Source organism: Megascapheus bottae, unplaced genomic scaffold (genome assembly GCF_031878675.1).
Source record: "Megascapheus bottae isolate mThoBot1 unplaced genomic scaffold, mThoBot2.hap1 HAP1_SCAFFOLD_76, whole genome shotgun sequence".
Taxonomy (NCBI): Eukaryota; Metazoa; Chordata; class Mammalia; order Rodentia; family Geomyidae; genus Megascapheus; species Megascapheus bottae.
The window spans coordinates 667660-695633 of record NW_028327824.1 but is presented as its reverse complement, the minus strand read 5'-3'; the positions used below and the strand labels follow the sequence as shown (position 1 = coordinate 695633).

At 42.3% G+C, this 27974-nt stretch overlaps 2 protein-coding genes and 1 pseudogene across 2 annotated transcripts in view; 1 reads left to right on the top strand and 2 right to left on the bottom strand.

The window, feature by feature from the left end:
* Positions 1 to 482: 482 nt before the first annotated feature.
* On the bottom strand, positions 483 to 24683 carry LOC150039134 (uncharacterized). Its single transcript, XM_090327998.1, has 4 exons — positions 23548 to 24683; positions 7626 to 7689; positions 1275 to 1438; positions 483 to 781 (listed from the first exon to the last, which is right to left on the bottom strand). The coding sequence occupies exons 1-3, from the start codon at positions 24457 to 24459 to the stop codon at positions 1311 to 1313; spliced, it is 1104 nt and encodes a 367-aa protein (XP_090184124.1). The 5' UTR covers positions 24460 to 24683; the 3' UTR covers positions 483 to 781; positions 1275 to 1310.
* On the top strand, positions 8806 to 11970 carry LOC150039135 (stromal interaction molecule 2 pseudogene; annotated as a pseudogene).
* A 143-nt stretch (positions 24684 to 24826) lies between the features above and the next one.
* The window catches only part of LOC150039124 (uncharacterized), a 226264-nt gene continuing 223116 nt past the window's right edge, over positions 24827 to 27974 (bottom strand). Inside the window, exons 6-7 of the mRNA XM_090328015.1 lie at positions 25086 to 25212; positions 24827 to 24888 (exon numbers count right to left, since the gene is read on the bottom strand). Of these exons, the coding sequence (XP_090184141.1) occupies positions 24827 to 24888; positions 25086 to 25212 (189 nt within the window). The remainder of the gene's footprint in view (positions 24889 to 25085; positions 25213 to 27974) is intronic.

Genomic DNA, 27974 nt, shown 5'->3' with positions numbered 1-27974 from the left:
ACTATCTGATAAACATTAATAAAGTCAGAGCAACTGTTGAAATTATCCCACGAATGGAGAATACAAGTATGGAGGATACTGGAAGCCCCACTGTGAACAAAAAAGACATAACAATAACAAACAAACATAAACAGCTGGCCAGGCACCATGGCTCATGCCTGTAATCTTAGCTACTCAGGAAGTTGAGATCTGAGGATCACGGTTCAAATCCAGCTCAGGCTGTAAAGTCAATGAGACTCTTATCTCAAATTAACGACTACAAAATCGGAAGTGGTGCTGGGGCTCCAGGGTAGGGCAAGAGCTTTAGCTTTGAGCTGAAAGGGCTCAGGGACAACACCCAGTCCCATGACCAAAAAAAAAAAAAACTGTAGCAATTCAGAATGAGACCTAGAGGTTTTAAGAAATGCCAAGACATCCAATTCTTTTATGAACATTGAATGGTAGCAATCTTAACTGAATACATACAAGGCAGTCAAACAAGTCAGGATGTCAAAAACTGAAGAATCATCATTCAAATACTGCAAGCCAGTGGAAAACATGGATGCAACTGACCCTGCTCAGGTACTGGTCCAGGCTCTCAACTGAAGTGTATGCATTTGAAGAAGAAGTCACATGGTTTTCTCCAGGAGAGAAACTTCCCTTCAATTCTGCATCACGTGGAAGTTTTTCTGTAGAATAGCCCTCGCTGCTAGGCCTTGTGACAGGAGTATGGGCAAGAGACTGAGAGTGTGCAATCACCAAGGAAATTCCTTCAATGGCTTCCTTCATGCTGTCCACAGTCCTGTGAGGTTTGCCAAGGACAAATACCAGCATTACATTAGTCAATAAAGAACTCCTAAGGAACTTGCATTTCTGAGAACCAGAACAAAAGAATAAATGAAAAATGCCTTTGCATCCACAGTGTTAGTAATATTGGAAATATGTCATAACATGACTGAGTGCTGATGAGCTGTGAATGAAGATTCTTTCTATGAGTATTTTTGAGATATTGATCAAACTCATGTTTTAATTTTATAATCCTATACATAAAAATATTTATTGAAAGTAATTAAATAGGAACATATAAAATTATTTATATACAGAATATTCTTTCTGGCAGCAACAACAAATAGCATATTCAAAATGTTTTGCTTTACAATGCGATCTCAGTATATTCTCCTTTTAGGAAGTCATTAAAATTGTGATTTAAGAAATATGCCTTTAATCATTACATGTATCAGTGGTAAACTAACTTGTTCCAAACTGTCAAACACTACATATAGATAGTCATTTACCTCAAAATCACAAAACTCTCCTTCCTGTTCTTCACACTATAACTGTGATAACATATTCTTTGGTTTTTTTTGCTCCTTGTCTTGGCATCTCAACATATTTCGCAAGCATATTCTCATATGTATTTTACATATGAATGAAGTGAATTCTGGCTGAAATAACCAACCTGAAAGAAAACAAGGGAAAAAGCTATGTCAGGTTGGGTTATTTTTTTATTATAAAGGAACACATATTTTCTCATCCATCTCTGTCCAAATGCATAAAGAGGTTCTACTTCATGAAACAACTACATGAAGATCTGTAGGTAGATGAGTTACATCCTTGTTCTGGGTTAGCTTAGAGACTAGGGCAATGGAAAGGCAGAAAAAATGGCCACTATCGATTCACTAGATGCTGGAATAAAATGCATTTTCTCCTAGGAATTGACCTTCTTTAGGCACAGGAGTACTTTCCAGAAGAAAATAGCTACATTGATAGCTAAACACTAAAAAGGAAGCAAGAAGAGAGACTATGAACTGGCATTTATCCAGTCTACAATATTTACTGATGCTTCATGGCAGTCTGTTTCTACCTAAGGTGGAGTAAGCTGCACTGAGCTCTGTTTCTGTATGAAGCCAATCCAAAAATATTCAAGCAAACCACATTAAAGCACTTTGAAGACAACCTATTTGAGAGAATGAAGTCAGTGAATGCATAGACCAAGGCAAAGAAAGAAGGGAGCTAGGTGGTGCATACTCCAAGTTCCCAAGATGCAATGGTGAGTGAAACAGGCCGATGGAAGCGAGGAGGATGAGTGTCACATGACAGCGCACTGGAGAGTTCAGAGAGGAACAAGGGGAATTCAGGAGAGCTACACAGAACCCCCTTGCATATGTAACAGAGCAGTGGATCACTTGTGTTCAGAAAGGAGCCTGACATTGAGGAATAAAACACCTGAAGAGATGACAGGAAACTACCTATTGTTCAGACACTGCAAGTGATGTCTTTACAGAACAGAGGACATCAGAGATGCCTTGCTACAGCAGGGCAAAATTAACACTCCATAAATCCTGCCCTGAAATATCCAAAAATTTATAAAACCAAGAGAGGAAGAACCAACTTTCTTGTAAGTGATCTAATTATTGCCAGAAATAGGGCTCAAGAAATCTAATTGCACATTACAGATATAAAAGATTGAAATCGTACAGAAGGTTGATGAGCATAGCGAATGTTAAGCCATGTGTTAAACATCAGTGTTTTATCTGAGTAGTCCTAATTATAAGTCATTTGTTTTCCTCTGACATTTCTTACAAGTGAATAAAAGAAAGAAACCCCATGCCAATAGATATGCATGCCAGTAGTTCATCTCTTATAATCCTATTTACTCAAGAGGCTCAGAGGATCTTGGTTCATAGCTACCAGGGGTAGGTAAATATAGAAGAACTTTACCTTCAGTTAGTCATCAAAAAACTAGAAAGTAGAGGATCAAGTGGTACAGAGCCAGCCATAAGTAAACAACCAAGCAAGTTTTTGAGGATTGGATTTCAAGCCTTACTACACACACACACACACACACACACACACACACACACACTCACACACACACACACAGTGATCAAATTAGTGCCAGAAAGTATCCTCTCTAAGAAGGAATCTAGTAGACTGAAGAGACCTCTCTCTAGATTTCCCCCTAATTTCCTGAGTAAGCTGTGGGCTGTAAATTCCTGACAGAAGAACAAAGGCAAGAAACCAGGTGGAAATGTTACAATTTTATTGGCCTCTTGCATATGGCCAGCTTGTGCCTTATGGTCAAATTACTCAAAAAAAACCTGCTAACTGAAGGGTCGGGGCTCTCAATTCTAACCTGCTGTGTGGCTGATGATTAGGAGCCCAGGCTCAAGCTTGCAATAAAAGGCTCTCAGGTGTTTACATCAGCTCCTAGCTACTCAGGAGGCTGAAATGTGAGGATCAAGGTTCAAAGCCAGCCCCAGAACAAAAGGACTTGAGACACTTTATCTTCAATTAATCTCTAGAAAGTGGGAAGTGGGGCTTGGCTCAAGAGTAGGGAAGCTGAAGAACTCAAGGACAACACCTAGGGTAGGGTGGTAAACTTGAGCTGAAGACCTCAGGGACAGTGCCCAGGGAGAGTTCAAGACCCATGACCCACCCCCAAAAAATTACAAGATGTGGTTTAACAGATGCCAGAGGAAGTATTTTAAAAGTAGTTTTCACAGGTATTAAAACTCCATCTTGCACACTGAAATCATCATACAGAGAAAATCAGAGCTTTTATATTTGTGTTTATTCTTTATTTAACTTAAACTACTATAGTTGCGTATCAAATACATATTTTAAGTACTAATATCTTCACTGGGCTAGAAATAAAATATGAAAACACTTTCTAGAAGAAAAATTGCTTATGTCTCAAAAGATGATATTGATATGATCAGAGGGATCCTAATACTGAATTAAGCAAAAGAAAAAGTATCATCAGCTGGGCTCTAGTGGCTCACAACTGTAATCTTAACTACTCAGGAGGCTGAGGTCTCAGAATCCCTGCTTGAAATCAGCTTAGGAATCAAAGTCTATGGGACTTATCTCCAACAAACCTCCAAAAAACTAGAAGTGGAGCTGTGGCTCAAATGGGAGAGTGCTAACCAGGAGAAAAAACCTGTAGGTGCCCAGCTCTGAGTTAAAGCCATAGGATCATCACCAACAAGCAACACCAACAAGAAGAAAAACAAGTATTTTCCTAGATACAAAAGGACCCAAGAGGGTATTAATCTATTTATTAAGGAAAAGCTTTCTCTGGCAAGAAAGCAGTAAATCATGTGAGAGAGTTCAATGGAAATTTTCTTCTGTACATTAGCTTTATTTTTTCTTTTTTTTTAAATTTTTTATTGTAATTAATAAAAGGGTTACATGATATTTGCCAGATAGAAGGTGCATTAATTCACATACATTGATACCCTTTCACATGTCTTGGTACCCATTACCCTCCCCCCCACACCCCCCACCCGTCTTGGTTTTCCCCCCTTCCCTATCAAATTTCAAATAACCAAATACAGATAAATTCAATATATCAGATAACAAAGTGAGATACTATAACAATATGAGATAACCAAGGGACAGCAAAGGAGATGAGAGACAACATAGTACATTAAGGACAACAATCATTCGTTATATGGCTTTTGTTTCAATATCCTGGAGGTCCTTTCAATTAGCTTCATACTATATGGCCTTATGTATCAAGATTTTGCTCTATTGCAGATCTCTGCTAGTAGAGCCCAAGGTTTCTACTGATTATGACGAATGAGGGAAACCATTGAGCCTAAGTTCCTTTGAGTCTGGCTTACTTCACTTAATATGATTTTTTCTAAGTCTTTCCATTTCCTAACAAATGGGGCAATGTCATTCTTTCTGACAGCAGCATAGAATTCCATTGTGTACAAATACCACAACTTGTTGATCCACTCATCAACTGAGGGACATCTAGGTTGGTTCCATATCTTTGCTATGGTGAATAGTGCTGCAATGAACATTGTTGTGCTAGTGGATTTAGTATGCCCTTGTTTCTGGATGGTTGGGTAAATGCCAAGTAGTGGAATTGCTGGGTCATAGGGGAGTTCTATGTTTAGCCTTTTGAGGCACTGCCACACTGCTTTCCATAGTGGTTGAACGAGTTTGCCCTCCCACCAACAGTGTAGTAGTGATCCCTCCTGGCCACATCCCCTCCAGCATCTGTTATTATTCGTTTTCCTGATCCTGGCCATTCTAACTGGAGTGAGGTGGAATCTTAGAGTTGTTTTGATTTGCATTTCTTTTATGACCAGAGATGTTGAGCATTTCTTCATGTGTCTATAGGCCATTTTTGTTTCTTCTTCAGAGAAGACTCTCTTTAAGTCTTTGGCCCATTTTTTAATGGGATGGTTGTTACTTTGGAGATTAGTTTTGGAGTGATTCAATTTTTTGATATATTTTAGATTGTACATTAGCTTTAAATACTATGTTTGAGCCAGGAGTTTGACCTATTGGTAAGAGTGCTTGCCTATCCCATATCACGTATCATGTTTGATTCCTCGGTATCACATACATAGAAAAAGGTGGAAGTGGTGCTGTGGCTCAAGGGCTAGAACACTATCCTTGAGAACATAAGGACAGTATTTAGGCCCTGAGTTCAAGTCGTAAGCCTGGCAAAAAACAAAAGGAAGAAAAGAGAAAGAAAGAAAGAAAGAAAGAAAGAAAGAAAGAAAGAAAGAAAGAAAGAAAGACAGACAGAAAGAGAGAGAGAAAGAAAGAAAGAAAGAAAGAAAGAAAGAAAGAAAGAAAGAAAGAAAGAAAGAAAAGGAAGGAAGGAAGGAACTACAGCCAAGCACAGTGTCTCATGCCTGTAATCTTAGCTATTCAGGAGTCTGAGATCTGAGAGTCTCTATTCAAATCCAGATCAGGCACTAAAGACCCTGAAGACTGTGAGACTCTTATCTCCAATTAACCACTAGGAAATGGGAAATGGCACTGTGGCCAAGGGGTAGGGCAGTAGCCTTAAACTGAAATGCTAAGGGACAGCACCCAAGCCCAGAATCCAAGCCCAACAGCCAAAAACAGAAGAAAATACCATTTACAGCTTTCCTCTGTGAATAAAAAAAGTATAATAAGCTTTAAAAAAAGGCAAAAGGACAGTTGCTTGCTTTCTCCCTTTATCTTTCTTTCTTTGGATTTCAGATTTACCTGGTTTCAGTCTTTAAACTGAGGGCCTCTCTTACCCTTTCTCGCCTTTCTATACCACACTTGGCCTTTACCTTATGAGGTACACTGTCTGCCTCCTGTTTTTTTTTACTACTTATTGTGGATAGGGAGTCTCCCAGACTTTTGTGATGGGTTGGCTTTGAACTTGGACCTACCAATTCCCAGCCTCTTGATTAACAAAAGTATAAGCTGTATATGATAGGAAGAGTTACTTCTTTTTTTTTTGCTAGTCCTGGGGCATGAACTCAGGGCCTGAGCACTGTCTTTAGGCTTTTTCCTCAAGGTTAGTTCTCTACCACTTGAGGCAAAACACCACTTCGGTGTATGTGGCACCAAGGAATCAAATCCTGTTCTTCATGCATGCTAGGCAAGCACTCTACCACTAGGCCAAACTCCTAGCCCAAGAAGAGCTACTTCTTAAATGTGAGAAATCTCCTTGTCCTCCTGCTGTCATTCCTTTTCTGTTCATTATAACAATGTAGATGCCAGGATAATGGGTATCTTTCTAGCTGACACCTGCTCAACCCCTGACTGTCAGGATAAAATGATGAACCTAGGCATGCTCTGCTCTGTCTCCCTGGATGATGATCCTCCTAGAGATTCACTCGTCTGTCAGCTTTCTTTCCATGGAGGATCCATGTCATATTAGGGAACCTGTTGTCTGAGTAGGGAATTTTCTTCCTTCTGGCTTCCATCTCAGGAACAAAGGAAATGTAAATCCTTCTCAACATCTCCACTGGAAGGGGTTCTAGAGCTAAAAATTCTTTGCTGACAGATTCCTTCTCTGTCATGTCAATACAATGCAAACATGCATGGCTAGTTTCCTGATGGTGTCTCCATAGGTAAATATTCAGAAAGGGAAACTGATTCAGTTTTGAATACACAACACAATTTTAACATGGCATGAAGCCATGATTCTAAGTTTCTATTGGATATATGGATTAATGGTTTTCTTCCACTTGGTTATAGTCTATACAGGGTCTTTCATCTGTGTATACTCACAGTAGAAAGTCCAGTGTGAATCTATGCTAAGCTATATTTATATCAGTCTATAAAAATGTGGTTGTATTTTCTGATCCAATTCATTAAAATGAAATATTCTGGGCTTTTTGTAATATTCAGCACCCTTCCAAATCATCTCCTTCAGACACATGTCAGACTCTTCTCTCCCTCAATCCACACATTGAAGGTACGCATACCACATGATATATTTCTATTCCAGTCTTTGGCATTAATGATTTTAATATGAAATTATGAATTGGGAGCCATTAAGAATTATTTCCCTTTGATAAGAAGCTAAGGGTTAATGACAAAATAGGATTCTTAATTCTGACTAATTAGTCAGTCTTTGATTTGGATTTAAAGTTTTATCACATGAGGCATATTTATTATCAGAAGGACAAATCAATCACACATTTTGAGCATAACTCTAAAGATCATACTTAATATGATGCTGATATTTCTTAAGTGTTTTAGTAAGTACTCATACTTGCAAAAATAATTATAGCAGTTGCTGATTTGACCTATTAATTGTTCAGGATAGTCTGGGAAGTAAATTCCTTTGGCTATATTATTGAAAATACAAAACCCACTTATACGAGAAGATAGAATATAAATAATGAACATACCAAAGGCTGGATATGTTTCCTCACAACTATCTTGCTCTTCTGATGCAATATACTGAGTCACATCCTGTAAAGTCAGATAAATCATAGTATTTACAGCAAAAGAAACACTGATCCTTAAGTAAGAAATAACAAAAGTATATTTCCTCAAGTGTTCAATGTAATTCTTATTGGAATACTTTTATTTTTCCTTCAGCTATTACTTCAATGACCTAGGTCTTCATCATTTAAATATATACTGAGTATCATGTAAGATGGACACACAGAAACATTTTGCTTATTAATTTGACACAAGTAAGCTAGCAGAATAAAAAGAAACAGTAGGGCCGGGATTAGGAGCAGTAGTATTCTAATGGTCTAGTGCTCACATAGCATGTATGAAGCCCTAGTTTCAATTCCTCAGTATCCCATACACCGAAAAAAAGCTGGAAAGGGTGATGTGGCTCAGGTGATATAGTGCTAGCCTTGAGAAAGCCCAAGAACAATGCCCAAGCTGTGAGTTCTAGCCCCAGGACTGGCAAAAGACAGAGACAGAGACAGAGAGACAAAGAGAGAGAAAGACAGAGAAACAGAGAGAGAGAGGCACAAAATACCAAAATGAGGGCTGGGAGTATAGCCTCATGGTAGAGTGCTTGCCTAGCATGCAAGAAGCCCTGGGTTCAATTCCTTGGTACCATGTACATAGAAAAAGCCAGAAGTGGTGCTGTGGCGCAAGGGGTAGAACATTAGCCTTGAGAAAGTTCAAGACAGTGCCCAGGCTCTGAGTTCAAGCACCAGGACTGCCATTAAAAAAAATACCAAAATGAGGGGCCGGGAATTTGGTCTGGTGGTAGAGTGCTTGCCTAGCATGCATGAAGAGCCAGGTTCAATTCCTAGTTACCACATAACAGTGCTCAGGCCCTGAGTCCACACCCTGGACTGGCATCTCCTTTGCTGTCCCTTGGTTATCTCATATTGGTATAGTATCTCACTTTGTTATCTGATATATTGAATTTATTTGTATTTAGATATTTGAAATTTGATACGGAAGGGGGGAAAACCAAGACAGGTGGGGGGTGTGGGGGGGAGGGAAACGGGTACCAAGACATGTGAAAAGGTATCAATGTATGTGAATTGATGCACCTTCTATCTGGCAAATATCATGTAACCCTTTTACTAATAAAAAAAAAAATAACCGGAGTCAATGAATGCAGCCGCGACCCGAGCTCCGGAGGCCGCTGGCATCCAGAGGACCAGACTGGCTTCCAGCTGGGGGCAGTGTCTGGGGTGGCGGGGGCCGCCCGCGGAGTCACCAGCCATGGTGGCCCCTTGCAGGGCCAGCGAGTGGCCAGCAGCGGCCAGGGCGCCGACACCGCGAGATCCCCTCGCCCCGCATCCCTCCGGGCCGGCGGCCCCGGCCTCGGGCTGGCTGCCGGGGCAGCGCTGGGCTGCGCTGCTGGTGTTGTCGCTCCTGGTGGCTGGAGCCATGGACAGATGCTACCTGGTGCCCAGACACCTCCGCGGGCAAAGGTCGACTGGCTCGGCCAGGGGCCGCTTCTCCAGCTCCAGTGGCGGGCGATCACCTGGCGCTGCTGACAGATCCCTGCATGTTACCCAGTCCACCATGCTTCACAGAAGAAGACAGATTTAGTCTGGAAGCTCTTCAGACGATCCATAAACAAATGGATGATGACAAAGATGGTGGGATTGAAGTAGAGGAAAGCCATGAATTTATCAGAGAAGATAGGAAGTATAAAGAGGTGACTAATACGCATAGCCATCTGCACAGAGAAGACAAGCCTATTACTGTTGAGGATTTGTGGAAGCGATGGAAAGTCACAGACAGAAACTACAGCTCAAGGCCCTGGATGTGGCTTTATTTGGACCTCTGACACGTCCACCCCATAACTGGATGAAGGATTTTATTCTCACAGTTTCCATTCTAATTGGTGTTGGAGGAAGCTGGTTTGCTTGTACACAGAATAAGACATCAAAAGAACATGTTGCAAAAATGATGAAAGACTTAGAGAGTCTACAAACTGCAGAACAAAGTCTTACGGACTTACAAGAGAGGCTTGAAAAGGCACAGGAAGAAAACAGAAATGTTGCTGTCGAGAAGCAAAATCTAGAGCGCAAAATGATGGATGAAATCAATTATGCCAAGGAGGAGGTCTGTCGGCTGAGAGAGCTCAGGGAAGGAGCTGAGTGTGAACTGAGCAGACGTCAGTATGCAGAGCAGGAATTGGAGCAGGTTCCCATGGCTCTAAAAAAGGCTGAAAAAGAATCTGAACTGCGAAGCAGCTGGTCTGAAATGCAGTTAGCTATCGCTAAGGATGAGGCAGAAAAAATTAAAAAGAAGAGAAGCACCGTCTTTGGGTCGCTGCACGTTGCTCATAGCTCCTCCCTAGATGAAGTAGATCACAAGATTCTGGAAGCAAAGAAAGTTCTCTCAGAGTTGACAACTTGTTTACCAGAACGACTTTTTCGCTGGCAACAGATTGAGAAGATCTGTGGCTTTCAGATAGCCCATAACTCGGGACTCCCCAGCCTGACCTCTTCCCTTTATTCAGATCACAGCTGGGTAGTGCTGCCCCGAGTTTCCATTCCACCCTACCCAATTGCTGGAGGGGTTGATGACTTAGATGAAGACACACCCCCAATTGTGTCTCCATTTCCTGGGACTGTGGCTAAACCTGCTGGATCTTTAGCCAAAGCAGCAGCTTGTGTCGCTCTCGCCCTAGCATTGTGCCCTCTTCACCACAGTCCCAGCGAGCCCAGCTTCCTCCACATGCTCCTCATCCAGCCCATCCTCATCATCCTCACCTGCCTCAGCATCCCCAGCACTCATTGCCTTCCCCGGATTCAGACATCCTCTCAGTGTCAAGTTGCCCTGCACTCTATCGGAATGAAGAAGAGGAGGAGGCCATTTATTTCACTGCCAAAAGGCAATGGGAAGTGCCAGACACAGCTTCAGAATGTGACTCCTTGAACTCTTCCATTGGAAGGAAGCAGTCTCCTCCCCCAAGCCTCGAGATATACCAACCAGTGTCTCCTCGGAAGATATCCAGAGATGAGCTCTCCCTAGAGGATTCTTCCAGAGGAGATTCACCCATGACGGCAGATCCCTCCCTGGGCTCTCCTGATTGTGTAGGTCTGACAGAAACGAAGAGTATGATCTTCAGTCCTGCAAGCAAAGTGTACAACGGCATCTTGGAGAAGTCCTGTAGCATGAACCAGCTCTCTAGTGGCATCCCAGTGCTTAAACCTCGTCACACATCATGTTCCTCCACTGGCAACGAAAGCAAACCAGTTCAGGAAGCCCCAAGTGTTAGCAGGATAAGCAGCATCCCCCATGACCTTTGTCATAATGGAGAGAAAAGCAAAAAGCCATCAAAAATCAAAAGCCTTTTTAAGAGGAAGTCTAAGTGACCTACCTAGCTGTTTGTTGGGATTCCATTTCAGTAGCACCTGTACACTTTTTTTTTTTCATCCATCCTCTACTCCCTATTTTTGTTTTAATTTTAGGACTGCAATTAACTCCATTGGGGCTTTCGAAACTGGATGCCATAGTGGAATGTCCTGCAAGGCAACTGTCTACTCTCTGCTTATTTAAGTGACTACATAGCCAATTCATCAAGCCAATTACTCAAAAATCATTAAGAGATGAGACAGTTTACAGTCATTTCCTGCCTATTTATTTCTGCATTTTTGATGGTGATGTATATACAATATTTTGTTGAAAGCCACTATGGACTTACAAGCTTTAATGGACTAGTAAGCCAGCATGGGCTTGCAAAAATTTCTTGTTTACCAGAGCATCTTCTTATCTTTCCACAGAGCTATTTACATGATGGACTATATAACTTAAAAGAAGTAAAACTAATTGCACTACTGTTTTCCAGACTGGAAAAAAAAATCTCTGCAAGTTAAACTGTATAGAGTTTGTAAAATGACTGTGGATAGGGGACTATTTTCACTTTTAGATCAAAATGGGTTTTTAAGTAGAAACTAGGGTTTCTAATAGACTTGATTTCTGGAAACGAAAACCCATGCTTTTATTATGGGATGCTTCTTCAAAATGCATTTAATATAAAGGTTCGAGTCCTGCTGTAAAGATCATGTTTTGTTTTCCCCTGGGCTTTCACTGGGATTTACTGCATTTCAGGCTGTATGATAAAAATATAAATAATTTAAGGAGAGAAACCTCTTGATTCCTTATGTGAATGGAAGAGCTAAAGCTTGATTGAAGGACTTAAAATATTCACAAGCTGAAACTGAGGTGGGGAGTGTGGGGATTCAGACCCTTGTTTACAGACTTTGAATAACTGCAAAGGACTTATGGTTTGTGAAAAATTTGTACTGTGGAAAAGATAATATTAAAAAAAGAAGCAAGGTACACTGGGGGGAGAGGGGGAGCGGGGGCTCACACCTATAATTCTAGCTACTCAGGAGGCTGAGATCTGAGGATCAAGGTTCAAAGCCATTGCGGGCACAAAAGGACCTGAGACTCTTGTTTCCAATTAACTTGTAGAAAACGTGAAGTGGGGCTTGGCTCAAGGGTAGGGAGGTAGCCTTGAGCTGAAGAGCTCAGGGACAGTGCCCAGGCCGAGCTCAAAACCCATGACCCACCCACACACACACAAAAAGAAGCAATGTACACACTACCTGATGAATGTCACTGTAAGCCCTCTGTACATCACTCCAACAATAAAAAAATAATAAATGTTATAACAGAGATGTCCTCAGGGTCCTGTGGGAACACAGTGCAAATGAGGGCATGGGTCACCACCACCCTGAAAATAATCATCAGTGAATAACATATTAGATGGTTACACACACACACACACACACACACACACACACACACACACACAATCAGACTTCCAGATGGAGGCCAATGGTTCACATATGTACTGCTAGCTACTCAAGATGCTGAGATCTGAGGACCTCGGCTCAAATCCAGCCAGGGCAGGAAAGGCCATGAGACTTGTATCTCCACCAAACTACTAAGAAAATCTGGAAGTCGAGCTGTGGTTCAAGTGGTTGAGAGCCTTGAGCAAAACAACAAGCTCAAGGACAGAGCCTTGGCCCTGAGCTCAAGCCTCAGGACCAACACACAAAAACAAAAGTGTACTTTAGGAGAGGAGCGCTACAGTTCAGGGGCTCATTTACAGGAAGCAGCTCATCTTGTCTCCTCTCTTCCCCATGACACCCAGTGGTTGGCAAGATCTAGTTCACCCATCCTATGCTGTTCCCTCAGTGAAGAAGCCCCTAGACCTTAGCAGACTGGCCAGAGGCCCTAGCACTGGGGCTGTGCTGTCCCCGCCCCCTTCCTCTGGGCTCCGCCCCCACACTCTGTGCAGGGAACAGTGGGAGACAAGGCCTTGGGTTCCTAGACTGGTAACCTCCAAGCTGGCAGCTTAAGGGATGCTCTTGGTAGCTTTAGGAGGACACTTCTCCTCTCACTGCAAGGTAGGATCAGGCTGATTCCAGTTCCTCCGGGACTGTTCATGGCTTCCGTGATTGTTTTCTTGCTTTCCTTCCCTCCTCTTCTTTCTTTTTCTTCTTTTTCTTCTTTTCTTCTTCTTCTTCTTCTTCTTCTTCTTCTTCTTCTTCTTCTTCTTCTTCTTCCTCTTCTTCTTCTCCATATCTCTCTCTCTCTCTCTCTCTCTCTCTCTCTCTCTCTCTCTCTCTCTCTCTCTCTCTCTCTCTCTTCATCCCTCCCACCCTCCCTCCCTCTCTCTTTCTGGCTGGCTTGCTTGCTTCCTCTTCCTTTCTTTCTCCCTGCCTCCCTTCTTTCCTTCCTTCCTTTCCTTCTATCTTTCTCCCTTTTTCTCTTCCTCCCCCCTCCTTGTTCTCTTCTGTTTCTCTTCTCTCTCCCGCCTCCATGGCTCAAAGCCACCAAAGTTCATGACACTCTTATTTCCAATTAACCACCAAAATTGCCAGAAATGAAGCTGTCAGTTACCTCATAGAATGCTAGTCTTGAGAGAAAAAAAAAATCTTTTGGACAGCATCCATTCTCTTGAGTTCAAGCCCTGTGGCTGGCCAAGAAAAATAAGGAAGAATGAGTTTTTTTATACCAAGAGCACAGTTACGCTGATGACTATCTTATTGGCACAAATGATGTGAAACATGCATTAGGTCCAAGAGACAGAAAATGACCAGACTCTGTGTTCTGATTTTAATGATTACAGCCCAATCTAGAACACCAAGATGAAAAAAAATTAATCCAGTTTTTATTTCTAAATGTTGGTCTTTTGCTTAGATCAGCTGGTTAAGACTAGATTTGAGCCAGGCACTGGCGGCTTACTCCTGTATTTGCAGCTCCTCAGAAGGCTGAGATCTGAGGATCACAGTGTGAGGCATGCCTGGGTAGAAATGTAACCAGCAGGAAAACAAAAGTAATGCTGTGGCTAAAATTTTAAGAGTGCCAGCCTTGAGCATAGAGAGGCTCAGGATCAGTGCCCAGTCCCTGAATTCAAGCCCCAGAACTTCCTTTGCTGAAATCATCTGTTTGCCTAGAGGAGCTCCACGGTGGCTTTCATCTTTTACCTTTAGTGAGGTGGAAAAGTTTGCTCATTCACTTGGACACACAAGATTGGAGCAGGAGAAAGCAATAGTCTCCTTACCTGTAGAGAATATAGTCTTTCTCTTCCACAGCTTTTTGAAAGAGGAATAATAGCCTATTCCAGTGTATAGGAAGAGAATGGAGAAAGGGAACAATGAGAGACAGGTGAGAAAGACATTTGATACTGCTCTAGGAAGAAAGAGAGTAAAGAAGGAGCTGCTTGAAAGCAAACAAGAGAGGATAGGCCATGTCCTTTGATGGGGTTCATTATACTAACCTTAAAGTTTTCCACCACCTCTTACTGGAGAGACTTGAAGCCCTTCAGCCATACCTGTTTGGCCTCAGGTGAATGATTTACAAAGCATCTTCAATACCAAACGAAACAAATTTAACTGTTTTTAAAATCAAAATCTTATGTGAACGTTAAAAGTTCCCTTGCGTTTTAAGAATTGGAGAATGATACAGGTTTGCAGCAAGGAGTGAGAACTACTCATAAAAGAAGACCCCCCCCCAGGGGACCGGGAGTTTGGCCTAGTGGTTAAAGTGCTTGCCTAGCATGCATGAAGATCCGGGTTCGATTCCTTGGTACCACATATAGAAAAAAACCCAGAAGTGGTGCTGCGGCTCAAGTGGTAGAGCTCTAGCCTTGAGAAAGTCCAAGGACAGTGCTCAAGCCCAGGACTGGCAAAAAAAAAAAAGAAGACCTCCCAGAATTAAGATTTTTTTAAAACTTAGGATAAAAACCACAGCATACAATGTGCCAGCATATCTGTTTTTGTACAGCTGGGTAGTGTTAGGTGCATTGCCTATGCTGTGAGGCAACTTTGGGTCATTTTGTTTAATCTGAACCTCCATGCTCAGAAGCCACCCTGTCTTCCTCCTTTTCTGTAAGCTTGCAACTCACTATTCAACTTTCTCATCCTGTGAGTTTGGTGAGCTCTGTGCTTCACATAAGTGGACCATGAAGGTTTGTGTTATTTTCTTCCCTTTTTTCCCTCATCTTGTTGATTGTACTCTTTAGTACCATTTTTTACAGTCTCATATGATTTGCATTTTTTGATTGCAACTTGAGTGTCAAGTCCTTAAACTCACAGCCAAAACTACTTTCATGAACTTGTGTGTTTGCACACATGTGTGTGCCCATGCACTAGTAGTATGGCATTGTGCTTCTTCTCTTGGGCTGCTGGCTGATGCTTTAACCCTTGAACTGTATTGGGCGGGTGAATTGGAAATGGCCTTTCAAAGCCATTCCTACTGTGAGTGCCTTCCAATTACTATCATCTGGCCTCAACCCTCCCAGTAAATACTATCTGGTTGAGCCAGCGGCTCATCAATCCAATCCTGGCCATGCTGAGGGCACACAAGGGGTTCATGTGATGAGGCAGCATTGCCAAAAGCTAGATTCATTCCTATGCAGCTTCATCTAGCACAGGTTTCTGAAATCAAACCTCAGTATTGCAGAAAGGCCTGGCAGGGATAGAAGAGGTGGAGGTATAGCTGAAATAGTAGATCGTGTGCCTAGCATGCAATCATGGTTTCAATACTCAGCACTGTAGATAAAAAATATGATTTTCTTCTACACTGTACAGACTTTTCTTTGGACGGGGGATGGTCGTGGGGCTTGAATTCTGGGCCTGGGCATTGTCCCTAAGCTCTTCAGCTCAATGCTAGGGCTCTACCACTTGAGCTATAGTGCCACTTCTGGTTTTCTGTCTGTTAATTGGAATAAGAGTCTTACAGACTTTTTGTGCCCAGGCTGGCTTTGAACCACAATGTTCAGATCTCAGCCTCCTAGTAGCTAGGATTACATGTGTGAGACACCAGCACTTACCTAGCTGCAGACTGAATTCTTGTGTATGTGTTTAATTTCTTCATAGTGAAGACACCAGCACCCAAAGGGACGATTACTTCTGATCTTGTCTGGAACCAAACACCTGGTGAGTCCATATGCTGCTCATTTTAGTGTGGAACAATTGGAGTATTGTAACCATACAGTATACAGGACAGGCTATGGGTATCAGTACATCCTTGTCTTCAGTTTTGAAAGTAAATAGGCAACAACAGATCAGGTCAAAAGATAATTGCTCCTGTTCTCTTTGGAAGTCAAGTCCTAGGAACTACAAGACTAAATGAAGATGGTCACAGGATTTATATGCAATAAACACTTATTGGAGGGAATGGAAACAGATTTTATGTACAACATAGCTTAATGGAGTCTGAATCCGTTCTTTGCACCACACAACTCAAGTTACTTTGAAAGATCCACCATCACACTGGATGGGAGTACTGAGAGCCTTTTATCAATCAGAGAGGCAGGGGCTGGGAATGTGGCTTAGTGGTAGAATGCTTGCCTGGCATGCATGAAAGCCCTAGGTTGGAGTCCTCAGCACCAAATAAACAGAAGCAGAGGTGACACTGTGCCTCAAGTGGTAGAGGGCTAGCCTTGAGCAAAAGAAGCTCAGGGACAGTGCACGGGCCCTGCGTTCAAGCCCCAGGTCTGGGGAAAAAAAAATCAGAGGCAGCCAAGAGTAGCACCAGCAAGGAGGGAGCAGGAGTCCTGGAAGCAGAAATACACGTGGTATGTCAGCTTGAGTTCCTACATAGCTAATGAAATGGAAAATAAGGAAAGCAGCAAAAGCACAGTAAACATTATATAGGTTCATAAGGAAAGAACTCTTGGTTGATCATGCATAAAAAACTTTGTTTAGCAGAGGTCATCATTTAATTTAGTAAAAGGCCTCATTTCATGGAAAAAGCAGGAAATACTCCCATGCATGTACAGTATATAAAGTTGTTAGTGAATTATAGCTAATTTGGATGAAAAAGTAAGTGTATGAATTCACATGGTATTTTTCTATGAATCATTTAATCCTTCCGTGTTCTCAAGAGAACCAGAACACAGTGATGATGGGAGAGGTTTGCTTAAAAAGGACAGATATCCAAATATAGATAGGGATGTATATAAAGATGTACAGAGACAAGGCAACAAGTTTATGGGAACTATTTTGAATGTCACAGCAGTGCAGCTTTTGTCTGTGCCATTCTCTCCTTTTGCAAGTTGAGTAAATGACCAAGACACCAGTGTGGAGATGGAGTTCTTGCTGTTCTAGTTACCAGTGAAGAGAACTCTTAGAAAACCCTGATAGGATCCCTTGTGTATGAGACCCTATTCCAATGGGTTCACATTTTCTAGGATTGCAGTTACAAAGGATCAGAGAAAGTAGCTTCTGTACTACCAACTTACATCACGGCACTGGGGAACACAGGTTTCATATTGAAGTGCCTGCTACCATTTGGTTTTTGCTCGGGTGGTAGAAAAGAATCTATCCATGAAGTCCCCTTTTTCCTATTTTCTGGGTTGTTGACAATTGCCAGTGGACTTACTCTCAGGATTTCTGCCTTATTTTGCACATGATATTCTTTCCTTCCTTTTTTTTGGAGTGAGGTGAGGTGGGGTAGGGGCGGTCCTAGGCCTTAAACTCAGGGCCGGGGCATGGTCCTGGGACACGTTTTGCTCAAGGGTAGCACTCTACCACTAAAGCCACAGCTCCACTTCTGGCCTTTTCTATGTATGTGGTAGTAACGAATAGAACCCAGGGCTTCATCCATGCTAGGTGAGCATTCTACCACTAGGCTATGCTCCTGGCCAAGACTTTTTGTTTTTGGTTGGTCATGGGGCCTGAACTCTGAGCGGTCTGTCTTTTGGTGGTGGTAGTCATAGGGCTTGAATTCTGGGCCTGGGCGCTGTCCTGAGCTCTTCACCTCAAGGTTAGTGCTCTCCAACACTGAGCCACAGTGCCACTTCTGGTTTTCTGGTGGTTAATTAGAAGAAAAAAGTCTCATGGACTTTCATGCCTTGGCTGGCTTTGAACCTCAATCCTTAGATCTCAGCCTTCTGAGTAGCTAGGGTTACAGTCATGAGCCTCTAGTGCCCAGCTACTTGACTGCCTTTCTGTACACTTAATGATAACTTTTTTTTTTGGTCAGTCACATCAATTGCAGGGCTTGAACTCTGGAGCCTAGGCGCTCCTGAGTAGCTAGGATTAAAGGTGTGAGCCACCACATCTGGCATGGAAACTTTTTTTATCACCTAAATCCAAGGTTTCTGACTGAATTAATTGTGTATAGACATCATTTACTGAGGGTAAAGTGTTAAAATCTTGGCATCAGGCATGATTATAACTGCTAAATGAGCAGTGATGGTTTTCTAATGAAATTACATCCTCAGTCAAAATTTAGGGAGTTGAGACAGGAGTTTGGTCTAGTGGTAGAGTGCTTGCCTAGCATGCACAAGGGACCTGGGTTTGATTCCTTGGTACCACATACATAGAAAAAGCTGGGAATGGTGCTATGGCTCAAGTGATAGAGCTCTGGCCTTGAGAAAGCCCAAGGACAATGCTGAGGCCCTGATTTCAGGTCCCAGGACTGTGTATGTGTGTGTGCATCCTCCCGGTAATATTATCATCCAGTTGAGCCAGTGGGTCACCAGTCCACTCCTGGCCATGTTGAGGGCACAATAGAGATTCACATGATGAAGCAGCATTGCCAAAAGCTTTTTCAGGCTTCCTCTAGCACAAGCTTCTAAAGTTAAACCTCAGTACTGCAGAGAGGCCTGGCACAGATAGCACAGGTAGAGGTGTGGCTCAAATAGCAGATCTGTGTGCCTAGCATGCACGTGCCATGGTTTCAATACTCAGCCCTGTAGATAGAATGATGTTTCTACACTACTCATACTAAATTTCTGTGTATTGTTTAATTTCTTCACAGGTACCATCTAAATGAGTGATGTTGTTCACGTATGTGCTGATGTAAAGATCTGCAGAGTCCATGTACTTGTCATCTGACTGTTAAATAATTTAGAGTAGTGTAACAATAAAGAATACACATGACAGGCTGTCGGTATCAGTATGTCCTTGTTTTCAGTTCTGAAACTAAATAGGCAACAAGATACAGGTCAAAAGATAATTGTTCCTTGTTGGGAGCAGAGTGCAGGGTCAAGCTGACCCATGAATCTGCATCACTGAGTCAGATAACCACCCAAAGAAATGAGCTGTCATGTATGAACACCATGCCTAACTTTGAGCTATACCGTTGGTATTGTGAATCACTTTCTGCTGAGACCTAGAGTGAGAGTAAACATGTGGAATCCTCCACGCTGCCCACCTTTGTGTTGATAGGCCCCTGCAACCTATATTAGCTGAATGTATTTCCTCATTAAACGAGTTCCTGCCTTGATGGGTCTCCCTGACGTGTCTGATTGTCTTCCGGTGAGGGAGGGCTGGGTGCGGGCAGTCAGTCAGCCCACTCCTTTCTTGGCTCGTCCTGGTCAGAACGTGTTCTCCTTATCTCTCCTGCGGGTCAGGAGGGACCAAGGACTAAAAACCCTGACAATTCCTCTTCTCTTTGGAAGTTAAGTAGTAGAAATACAAGGTTAAATGATGGTCAAGTCGCTGCAGCCAGGTGCACATGCAGCCTGAAGTGCTTTCTAGGAAAACAATCTATGCAGGATGTGGACTATGTCAAATTCCACGCCTTTGCCTCTCAGTTTTTGCTTTCAGAAGAGCCTGCTTATAAGAAGTCCTCTCTTCACACATGTTTTCCATGACTGTTTAAGCCAGGAATTAAATCAGTTTTAGAATGACAGATGAGTTTCATTTTCAAACTTGGAAGAGAACCAGTGAAGGCTGGAACGTGTTTTGGAATGAAATGGATATGTCTTTCCAAATCCAATGTAAGCTTCTTTGTTCAGCACACCAAATCAAATTGTTCAAATGCAAAGAGATATTTTACAAAGGTATTTGATGACAAGAAACAGTGCTTTGGGAGGAGGACATAGCTGTGTGGTAAAGATGGCTACTATATAGAGTCTGGTTACATCTCCCACTCAGACCAAAAACTTGATCTCTGAAAACCCAAAAACAAACAAAAAGGAAATGCCCTATGGAATTAGGTGCATACTAATTTCAATATTAGCATTTCTCCCTCCCTTTCCCATGTCTCATTATTCTAATCAGCAGTGTGCTTGTATGATCCATCGTGCCATCGCTGGAATTTTGCTGCTTAACTAAGGGTAAGAGTATTAGAGTTTTCTGACTGAGATGGCTTCAAACTGAATCCCCACATCCCAGCCTCCTGAATACTAGGTTTACAGGTGTGAGCTACTGGCACATAGCAAATCTCATTAATCTGAAATACGTCCACATCCAAAACAGGGAGATAGACCAATCAGTAGATCACTGGATAGATGGATGGGCACACAGACTTTCCAACAACCCTCCATTGAAACACTCAGCCAAGTTCTCATCTATGTGTATGGGGTGGGGAGGGGAAATGATCAATGGAGTTTGAACTCAGGGCCTCAAGTTTTCTTTTACCAGTTCAACTGATAAGTCATACAGGAAGCTCTTTTTCCACATGGATATTTTGAGGTATTTTGATTTTTGCCTCTAGTGTGGCTCCACAGTGATCCTATTTTCCACTTCCTCTGTTAGCTGTGCCTGTGCTAACCAAGAATTACAATACTCTCAACCTCAGCTTCCCATATAGCTTCTAGAAGTCTGAGGAAATACATTTCTGCTGTTTGGATTTCCTTGTGGTAGCATTTAATGGCAGAGTTGGAAAACTAATATCCCAGGGATGTGGAAGGATGGCATGAAGAAAGGCTTGGCCAGGGTAAGAGGACTACAGTCCAGGTGGGGGAGAACGAGAGTGGGGCCAAAAGGGAGAAGGCCTCAAGGCATCATGCAGGGAAGGTCAGGAAGTAGACAACAAGCAAGTATCATGCCCCTTGTCACTGTGAGAGTTCTAACATCTGACCACCTTTCCATCTCAGGGGAATCCCAAGATGAGTGAGAGAGATTGAGAGGAGCTGATGCTCCCTCTTCTGTGACTATTTCCAAGTAGTTGTGCAAAGAAGTTTTTATTCAACCAAATCAGTTAATGAGTACACTGCACCTTGATAAATGTCTCCTTTCCCATCTCTCCCAACCCTACTTACCTCATTTTACCAGGTTCCAGTTTCATTCAAGTCCTTTGAATAGTATGGCTATATTAATCAAATGCATATGCACTTTACTTACTCATTAAATACTTGAGTTTAATTCACTCAGAATACACTTATGATTTTAATTTTGTGTTCACTTATCTTCATTCTGATCCTACTCTAGATGTTTGGGATGAGATGTCCCTGTCACTGGAGGAGAAATCAGGCATGTGGGCATTAAATGTTACATCAGAGATGTCCACAGGGTCCTGTGGGAACACAGTGCAAACGAGGGCGTGGGTCACCACCACCCAGATAATGATCATCCATGACCAGGAACAATTTTCAGTGATTACATACGTCCATGTGTGTGCACATACACAACAGACCCTAAAAATGGGCAATGGTGGCCCATGCCTGTAATCAGAGCTACTCGGGAGACTAATCTAAGGACAGTGGTTCAAATCCAGCCAGGGCAGGAAAGGCCATGAGACTAATATCTAGCAAACTATTTAGAAAATGCTGCAAGTAGTGCTGTGGCTCACGTGGTAAAGTGAGAGCATTGAACAAAACAACAAACTCAAGGACAGAGCCCTGGCTCTGGGTTCAAGCCCAAAGACCACCAAAGAAAAAGATAAAACTGGAGTTTGGCAGATTGAGTTCTGCAGCTTTGGGAGTAATTTATAGGAAGCAGCTCAACTTGTCTCCTCTCTTCCCAATGGCATCCAGTGATTGGCAGGATCTAGCTCACCCGTCCTATGCTTGATCGTCAGTGAGGACGCCCCTATACCCTAGCAGACTGGCTGGAGGCCCTGGCATTGGGGCTGTGCTGTCCCCACTCCTTTCCTCTGGGCTCCGCCCCCACGCTCTCAGGCACACACACTCTGCATAAGGGACAGTGGGAGACAAGGACTGGGTTCCTAGACTGGAAACCGCCTTGCTCTGCTCTCTAGGTAGTGGATGTACTTGGGAACTTCAGGAGGATGCAGCAACTTTCTGCCATGCTGCTCCCTTCAGCACCTGGCAGGATCAGCCGAGTCCAGTTCCTCAGGGCCCCTCAAGGCCCACAGCCTTCCGTGTAGCACAGGAGGCACAGAACCCCGCATGGGTCCCCTTGGGCCTGGCGCCGGGGTGGGTACTGCTCTACCACTCAAGCCTTAGCTCATCTTATGGCACTTGCTTTTTTTCTATGTTTCTTTTGTCTGTTCTTCTTCCTCCTTTTTACCTCTCTCTCCTCCCTCCTCATTTTGGTCAATTAGAGATAAGTCTCAATGAAAGTTCTTTCCAGGGCAGGCTTCCAACCGCCATCCTCAGATCTTGAGTCCTCCTGAATAACTAGGATTACAGATATGAGGCACCAGCTCCCAGCCTGTTTTGATGCAAACAGTGCTGTTCCTATTACAGTTTTGGGTATAGTATATCCAAACAAAGTAAACCTGGGTGCTGGAGGCTCACACATGGAATTCCAGCTACTCAGGAGATTGAGATCAGAAGATTAAGTATCAAAGCAGGGAGGGGTTAGGGGCGCACAGGAAAGTCTGTGAGTCATCACCATTTAATCAGTAAAAAAAGCCAGAACTGGAGATGTGGCTCAAGTGGTAGAGCTATAGTCTTGAGTTCAAAAGCTAAGGGACAATGTCCAGTCCTGAGTTCAATCCTCAGTACTACTGGTGCCACACATATCTCTGTGTGTGTGTGTGTGTGTGTGTGTGTGTGTGTGTGTGTGTGTGTGTGTGTGCACAGAAAAGTTACATGTTCAGTATTACAAAATGCATGCAATATTTTTATGCTGTTGTCTCATATCAGCCCAGGACAGTGAGCTCTACAGTGAGTGAAAAGATTGAGGCATGCCTCCTCACCCACCCATCCTTCACTCAGCTACTGGTATCTTCCAGGCAGGCTGCTGGTATCTGCCCACTTCCTTCTGGAAATCTCATGGATCCCATCCCCAGCTGGGGACCTTGGGAGATGCCTGTATCTAAATAAACAGCTACTTACACTCTCCCAAAGCTCAGGGTACAGAGGATCACGGGGCTCTGTTCCTAGATTGGTTTATTATGGCAGAAAAAGAGCAGTCTATGCCAAGAACTCTCTTCATCCCAGGATACCAAATAGCAATGATAACTGTAAGGATACAGAGGAAACAGCTTCTCCTCTTGAAGGAAAATCACTAGCCCTAAGCTAGCCAGGGTTACACTCATAGTGAGATCCTGTTTCAAAAGAGCAAAAACAGCCAGGAGCCAGGGGCTCATCCTATAACTCTAGGTAATCAGAGTTATAATAAGAACAAATATTTTCCCATACTGCTTAAATCTGTAAGGTTTCTCTTTAGTGTATTCTTTCATGTCTGTGAAGATGGTAGAGAAGAACAAATGCTTTCCCACATTGCTTACATTTATAGGGTTTCTCTCCAGTGTGAATTCTTTCATGTCTTCGAAGGGAACAGGGAAACACAAATGTTTTCCCACACTGCTTACATCCATAGGGTTTCTCTCCAGTGTGAATTCTTTCATGTCTTTGAAGGAAATGGAGAAGAATGAATGTTTTCCCACATTGCTTTCATGTGTAGGGTTTGTGGCCAGTGTGACTTCTTTCATGTCTGCCAAGGGAACGGCAAAAAACGTATGTTTTCCCACATTGCTTACACCCATAGGGTTTCTCTCCAGTGTGAATCCTTTCATGTTCTTTAAGGTAACTAGAGAAAGGGAAGGTTTTCCCACATTGCATACATTCATAGGGGTTTTCTCCAGTGTGACTTTTTCATGTCTTCGAAGGGCACCAGAAAAAGCGAATGTTTTTCTCCATTGCTTACATCTATAGGGTTTCTTGACAGTGTCAATTCTTTCATGTGCTTTAAGAGAACTAGAAAAAGAGGATTTCCCACATTGCTCATATGCCAAGGGTTTCTCACCAGGGTGGATTCTTTCATGCCCTTGAAGAATACCAGAATGAGGGCAAGATCTTCTACAATGCAGACTTTCACAGCAGTGTTTAACTTCAGTGTCAATTTTTTCTTGTCTGTGAAAAAAACTGCTAAAGGAGTTTTCACATTGTTTAGCTGAAAATGGATTTTCCTCATTGTGCATTCCACAGCTGATTTTCCCCTGATGGAATTTCCTGTAAGCTCTCCCATATTCTTTATGAGTGTTGTGGCTGTCCACATATACTGATATGTCCTGATACTGAAAAGATATTTGTCCTGTGTGAGCTCTGAAAGGCATACCCATGGGTGAAGGAGCAAGGGTGGTTTCTCCAAACATATAGTTTTTGAAAGATACAAGTCTGGGTAGAGTTTTCTTATTCATGGTATGTTCTACATTCTGTTGGAAGGCTTCATTAAACTGACTCTCTTCTTCAGATCCATAGAGCCTCTCTAAAAATATAGTTCTGAAAAACAAAAGGCAGACAAACTAAGAACTTTTTTTAAAGCACTAAACCATTAAAAAGTATCTCCTGTGCCTGCATGGTCTTCTCCAAATGGTCTCCATAGTGTCATATTTTAGACTTCTGAATTTACAAATTTTGGAACTCCACTTGTATACATGTTAAAAGAAAAATGTCCTAAGATTAAGTCAATTTCTATCCTTATGTATTTGCGTTATCTGTTTAGTTTAAAATTTTCCTGCCAGCCTACAATATTTGAAAGAACAGTATTGTTTCTGCTTAGTGCAATTACCTTTTTTCTTCCCTGAAGTTTTGGTTAACTTCACTATTTTCTTGTCCCTGCTTCTTTTCTAAAATACAAACACAGAAACCATTGATTGCTTCAACATTACAGAAACAATATTAAGACTACCTCACTTTTCATGGCATAATGAGATCATGGTATATTTACAGTCATATATTCATCTACATGTTCCATTTTTCATTCTAAATCATGCAGCATTACCAAGGGCAGGAACAGCTCACAGTTAAGTAAGGGAATATTTACCTATGGAGGCCAGGTTCATAAATGTTTCCCCCATCACATCTTGGTAGAGCTTCCTTTGAGAAAGACTTAGTAAAGCCCATTCTTCCAAAGTAAAATTGATGGCCACATCCTCAAAGTTCACAGTCTCCTAAAATATTCCACAAATAATTCCAAAAGCAAGAGTTAAAAGCCACAGAACTGGAAATGAGATTCAACTTATTAACAACAACAAAAGAAACACATATATTGTGTTGCCTAGTCAGCAATTTAATATTCACGAGCCATCTTTTTTTTTTTGGCCAGTTCTGGCTGGAAATGAGCATTTCCCATCTCCTGGGGCCAGTAACTCATGCCTATAATCCTAGCTTCCCCTCTGTATGGGTGGGATCTGAAAGAAGTGAAACCTGCAGGGAAAGCACCTGAGCCCTTTAGTGCTGGTCATAATAGTTCCAACAGTAATAGTCTCACTGTAATGAAAAGCCCAAGAATAAATGTGCTTACTACTGAATTCTCCCAGTCCTTTAAAGAAGAATCAAGAATGTTCCATAAAATGGAAAAGGAAAGAACTTTGCCACACATTCTGTGAAGCCAGTATTAGTCTGATAGCCAAACTGAACAAAGATACCACAAAAACAGAACAGAACTATTTATATATATAAAGAATGTCTACATAATTCATCTTTTGGCAAGTGTGGATACAGAAAAAGATTAGAAAGACACACCAGAGTGAGCATGGACTAGTATTCACCTACACAGTAAATCCACACTTGTTTATATTATGTAAATTTAGCCTGAAATAAACAACTAAATTTATTTGAAGAAATCTATTTCATCCTATACTCTCAAGTCCTGAATAAGAAATTTTCCATCTTCCACTCACATCATAATAGAACCTACTGAAATGGAGATGCAAAAGAGCATTTCAGTTGAGTTCCAGTGGCTCATGCCTATAATCTTACCTGGTCAAGAGGCTGAGGTGTGAGATCTGAAACCAGTCTAGACAAGATACAAAACTCCATTAAGGCTTATATCTCAATCATCAAAAAAAAGTTGAAGCTATGGCTGAGTGGTAGAACACTAGTCTAGAGCAAAAATGGTAAGAGACAGTGCCCAGGTCTTGAGTTTAAGCCTCGGGACTAGTATACACACATATACACTGACAAAAACAAAATACTAAAAAGACAAAGAAAAGGGGCTGGGAGAAGCTGCCTCAGTGGCTCATGGTTTGATGGAAACCAACACGGCAATGCTTCAAGGCCTTAGAGACCACTAGCACTGGGCTGGTACAACACAGCACAGGTCATTCTATGGGACACTGAGGAAAACTTTAGCAGCCAGGAAATGGAACTCTGGTTCCTCTACACCGCCTTCTAGTCCACTCTTACCATCATGAAAGATTTTTCCAGAGGCCTAAAATCAACCAGTCATGAAACACTCCCTACAACCTGGGAAGGCTGTGACTTGTGTTCTACTTATCTGTTATCACTTGTGACAACTAATATGTTGTGGTTTGGGAACATGATTTAATTATCCAGCAGCTGACAATTCAGTTGTAACAGCATTCAGGCTTATCCCAATCCATCTCACTATATAGTCACTATCCACTAAAGGGGCTAATCTATAACATGTTTTCCCTACCAGATAGCCAGTCCTGTGGGTCTTGAACTCAGCCTAGTGTTATCCCTTTTAAGCTGTTTTTGTTTTTGTTTTGTCATTGTAGGGCTTGGACTCTGGGCCTGAGCCCTGTTCCTGAGCTCTTCAGCTCAAGGCTACCACCCTACCCCTTGAGCCATAGCACCACTTCCACTTTTCTAGTGGTTAATTGGTGATAAGAGTCTCATGGTCTTTAGTGCCAGGGCTGGCTTTCAACTGTGATCCTCAGATCTCAGCCTCCTGAGTAGCTAGGATTACGGGTGTGAGCCACCTCGGCCGGCTCCTTAAGTTGTTTTGTGCAGGCCTGGCATTCTACTACTTGAGTCATGACTCCACTTCTGCCTTTTTGGTGATTAATTGGAGATATGGACTTTCATGCCAAAGAGAGCTTCAAACTGAGCTTCCTGAGTATTGACAGTTTAAGAGGGGTGAGTCAGGGGTGCCAGGCTGCCAGTCCCCAGCCTGCCAATGCTACAGAGAGGCAGCACTCTGGCAGAGTTCATGTTCCCATGCATTCAGACAATATTTGAAAACAGCTTATGAAAAGAATCAAAGACATTCCAATTGGTTATCAGATTTCAAGATATTTTAGGATCTCTATACCAGGAATAACTTTGTATATTCTCAACTTCTTTGGGGGCTTTGAACTCAGGGCCTAGATGCTGTCCTTTAGGTTTTTTATGGCTTTTGTTACACCACTTGTGTTTGTTCTTTGAAGGCAATAACCTGTACTATAGGAGTTTGTCATGACTTTTGATAACTATTATCTGTTGTGTACAACACCAATGAGTTGGTTATCCAACCCCAACTAGATGTCCAGTTCAGTTTTCATACCGCTCAGGCTTTGCACAATCTACAAAAAATTTGGAATCAGTCCAAATCTCAAGATCAAGTTTCAAAGGCAGTGTGGGCCACTGTTACATTTTTTTTTCTTTCCTTTTTTTTTTGGCCAGTTCTGGGGCTTGAATTCAGGGCCTGAACACTGTCATTGGGCTTTCTCAAGGCTAGAGCTCTACCACTTGAGCCACAGCACCACTTCCAGATTTTTCTATGTATGTGGTACCAAGGGATTGAATCCAGGTCTTCATGCATGCTAAGCAAACACTCTACCACTAGGCCAAACTCCCATCCCCAACTGTAAGACTCTTATTTCCCAATAAAGTAGTAAAAAAAAGTTGGATATACAGGTGTAGCTCAAGTGGTAGAGTGCTGACCTTTAATGAAAAACTAATAGACAATGCCTAAATCCAAGTCCTG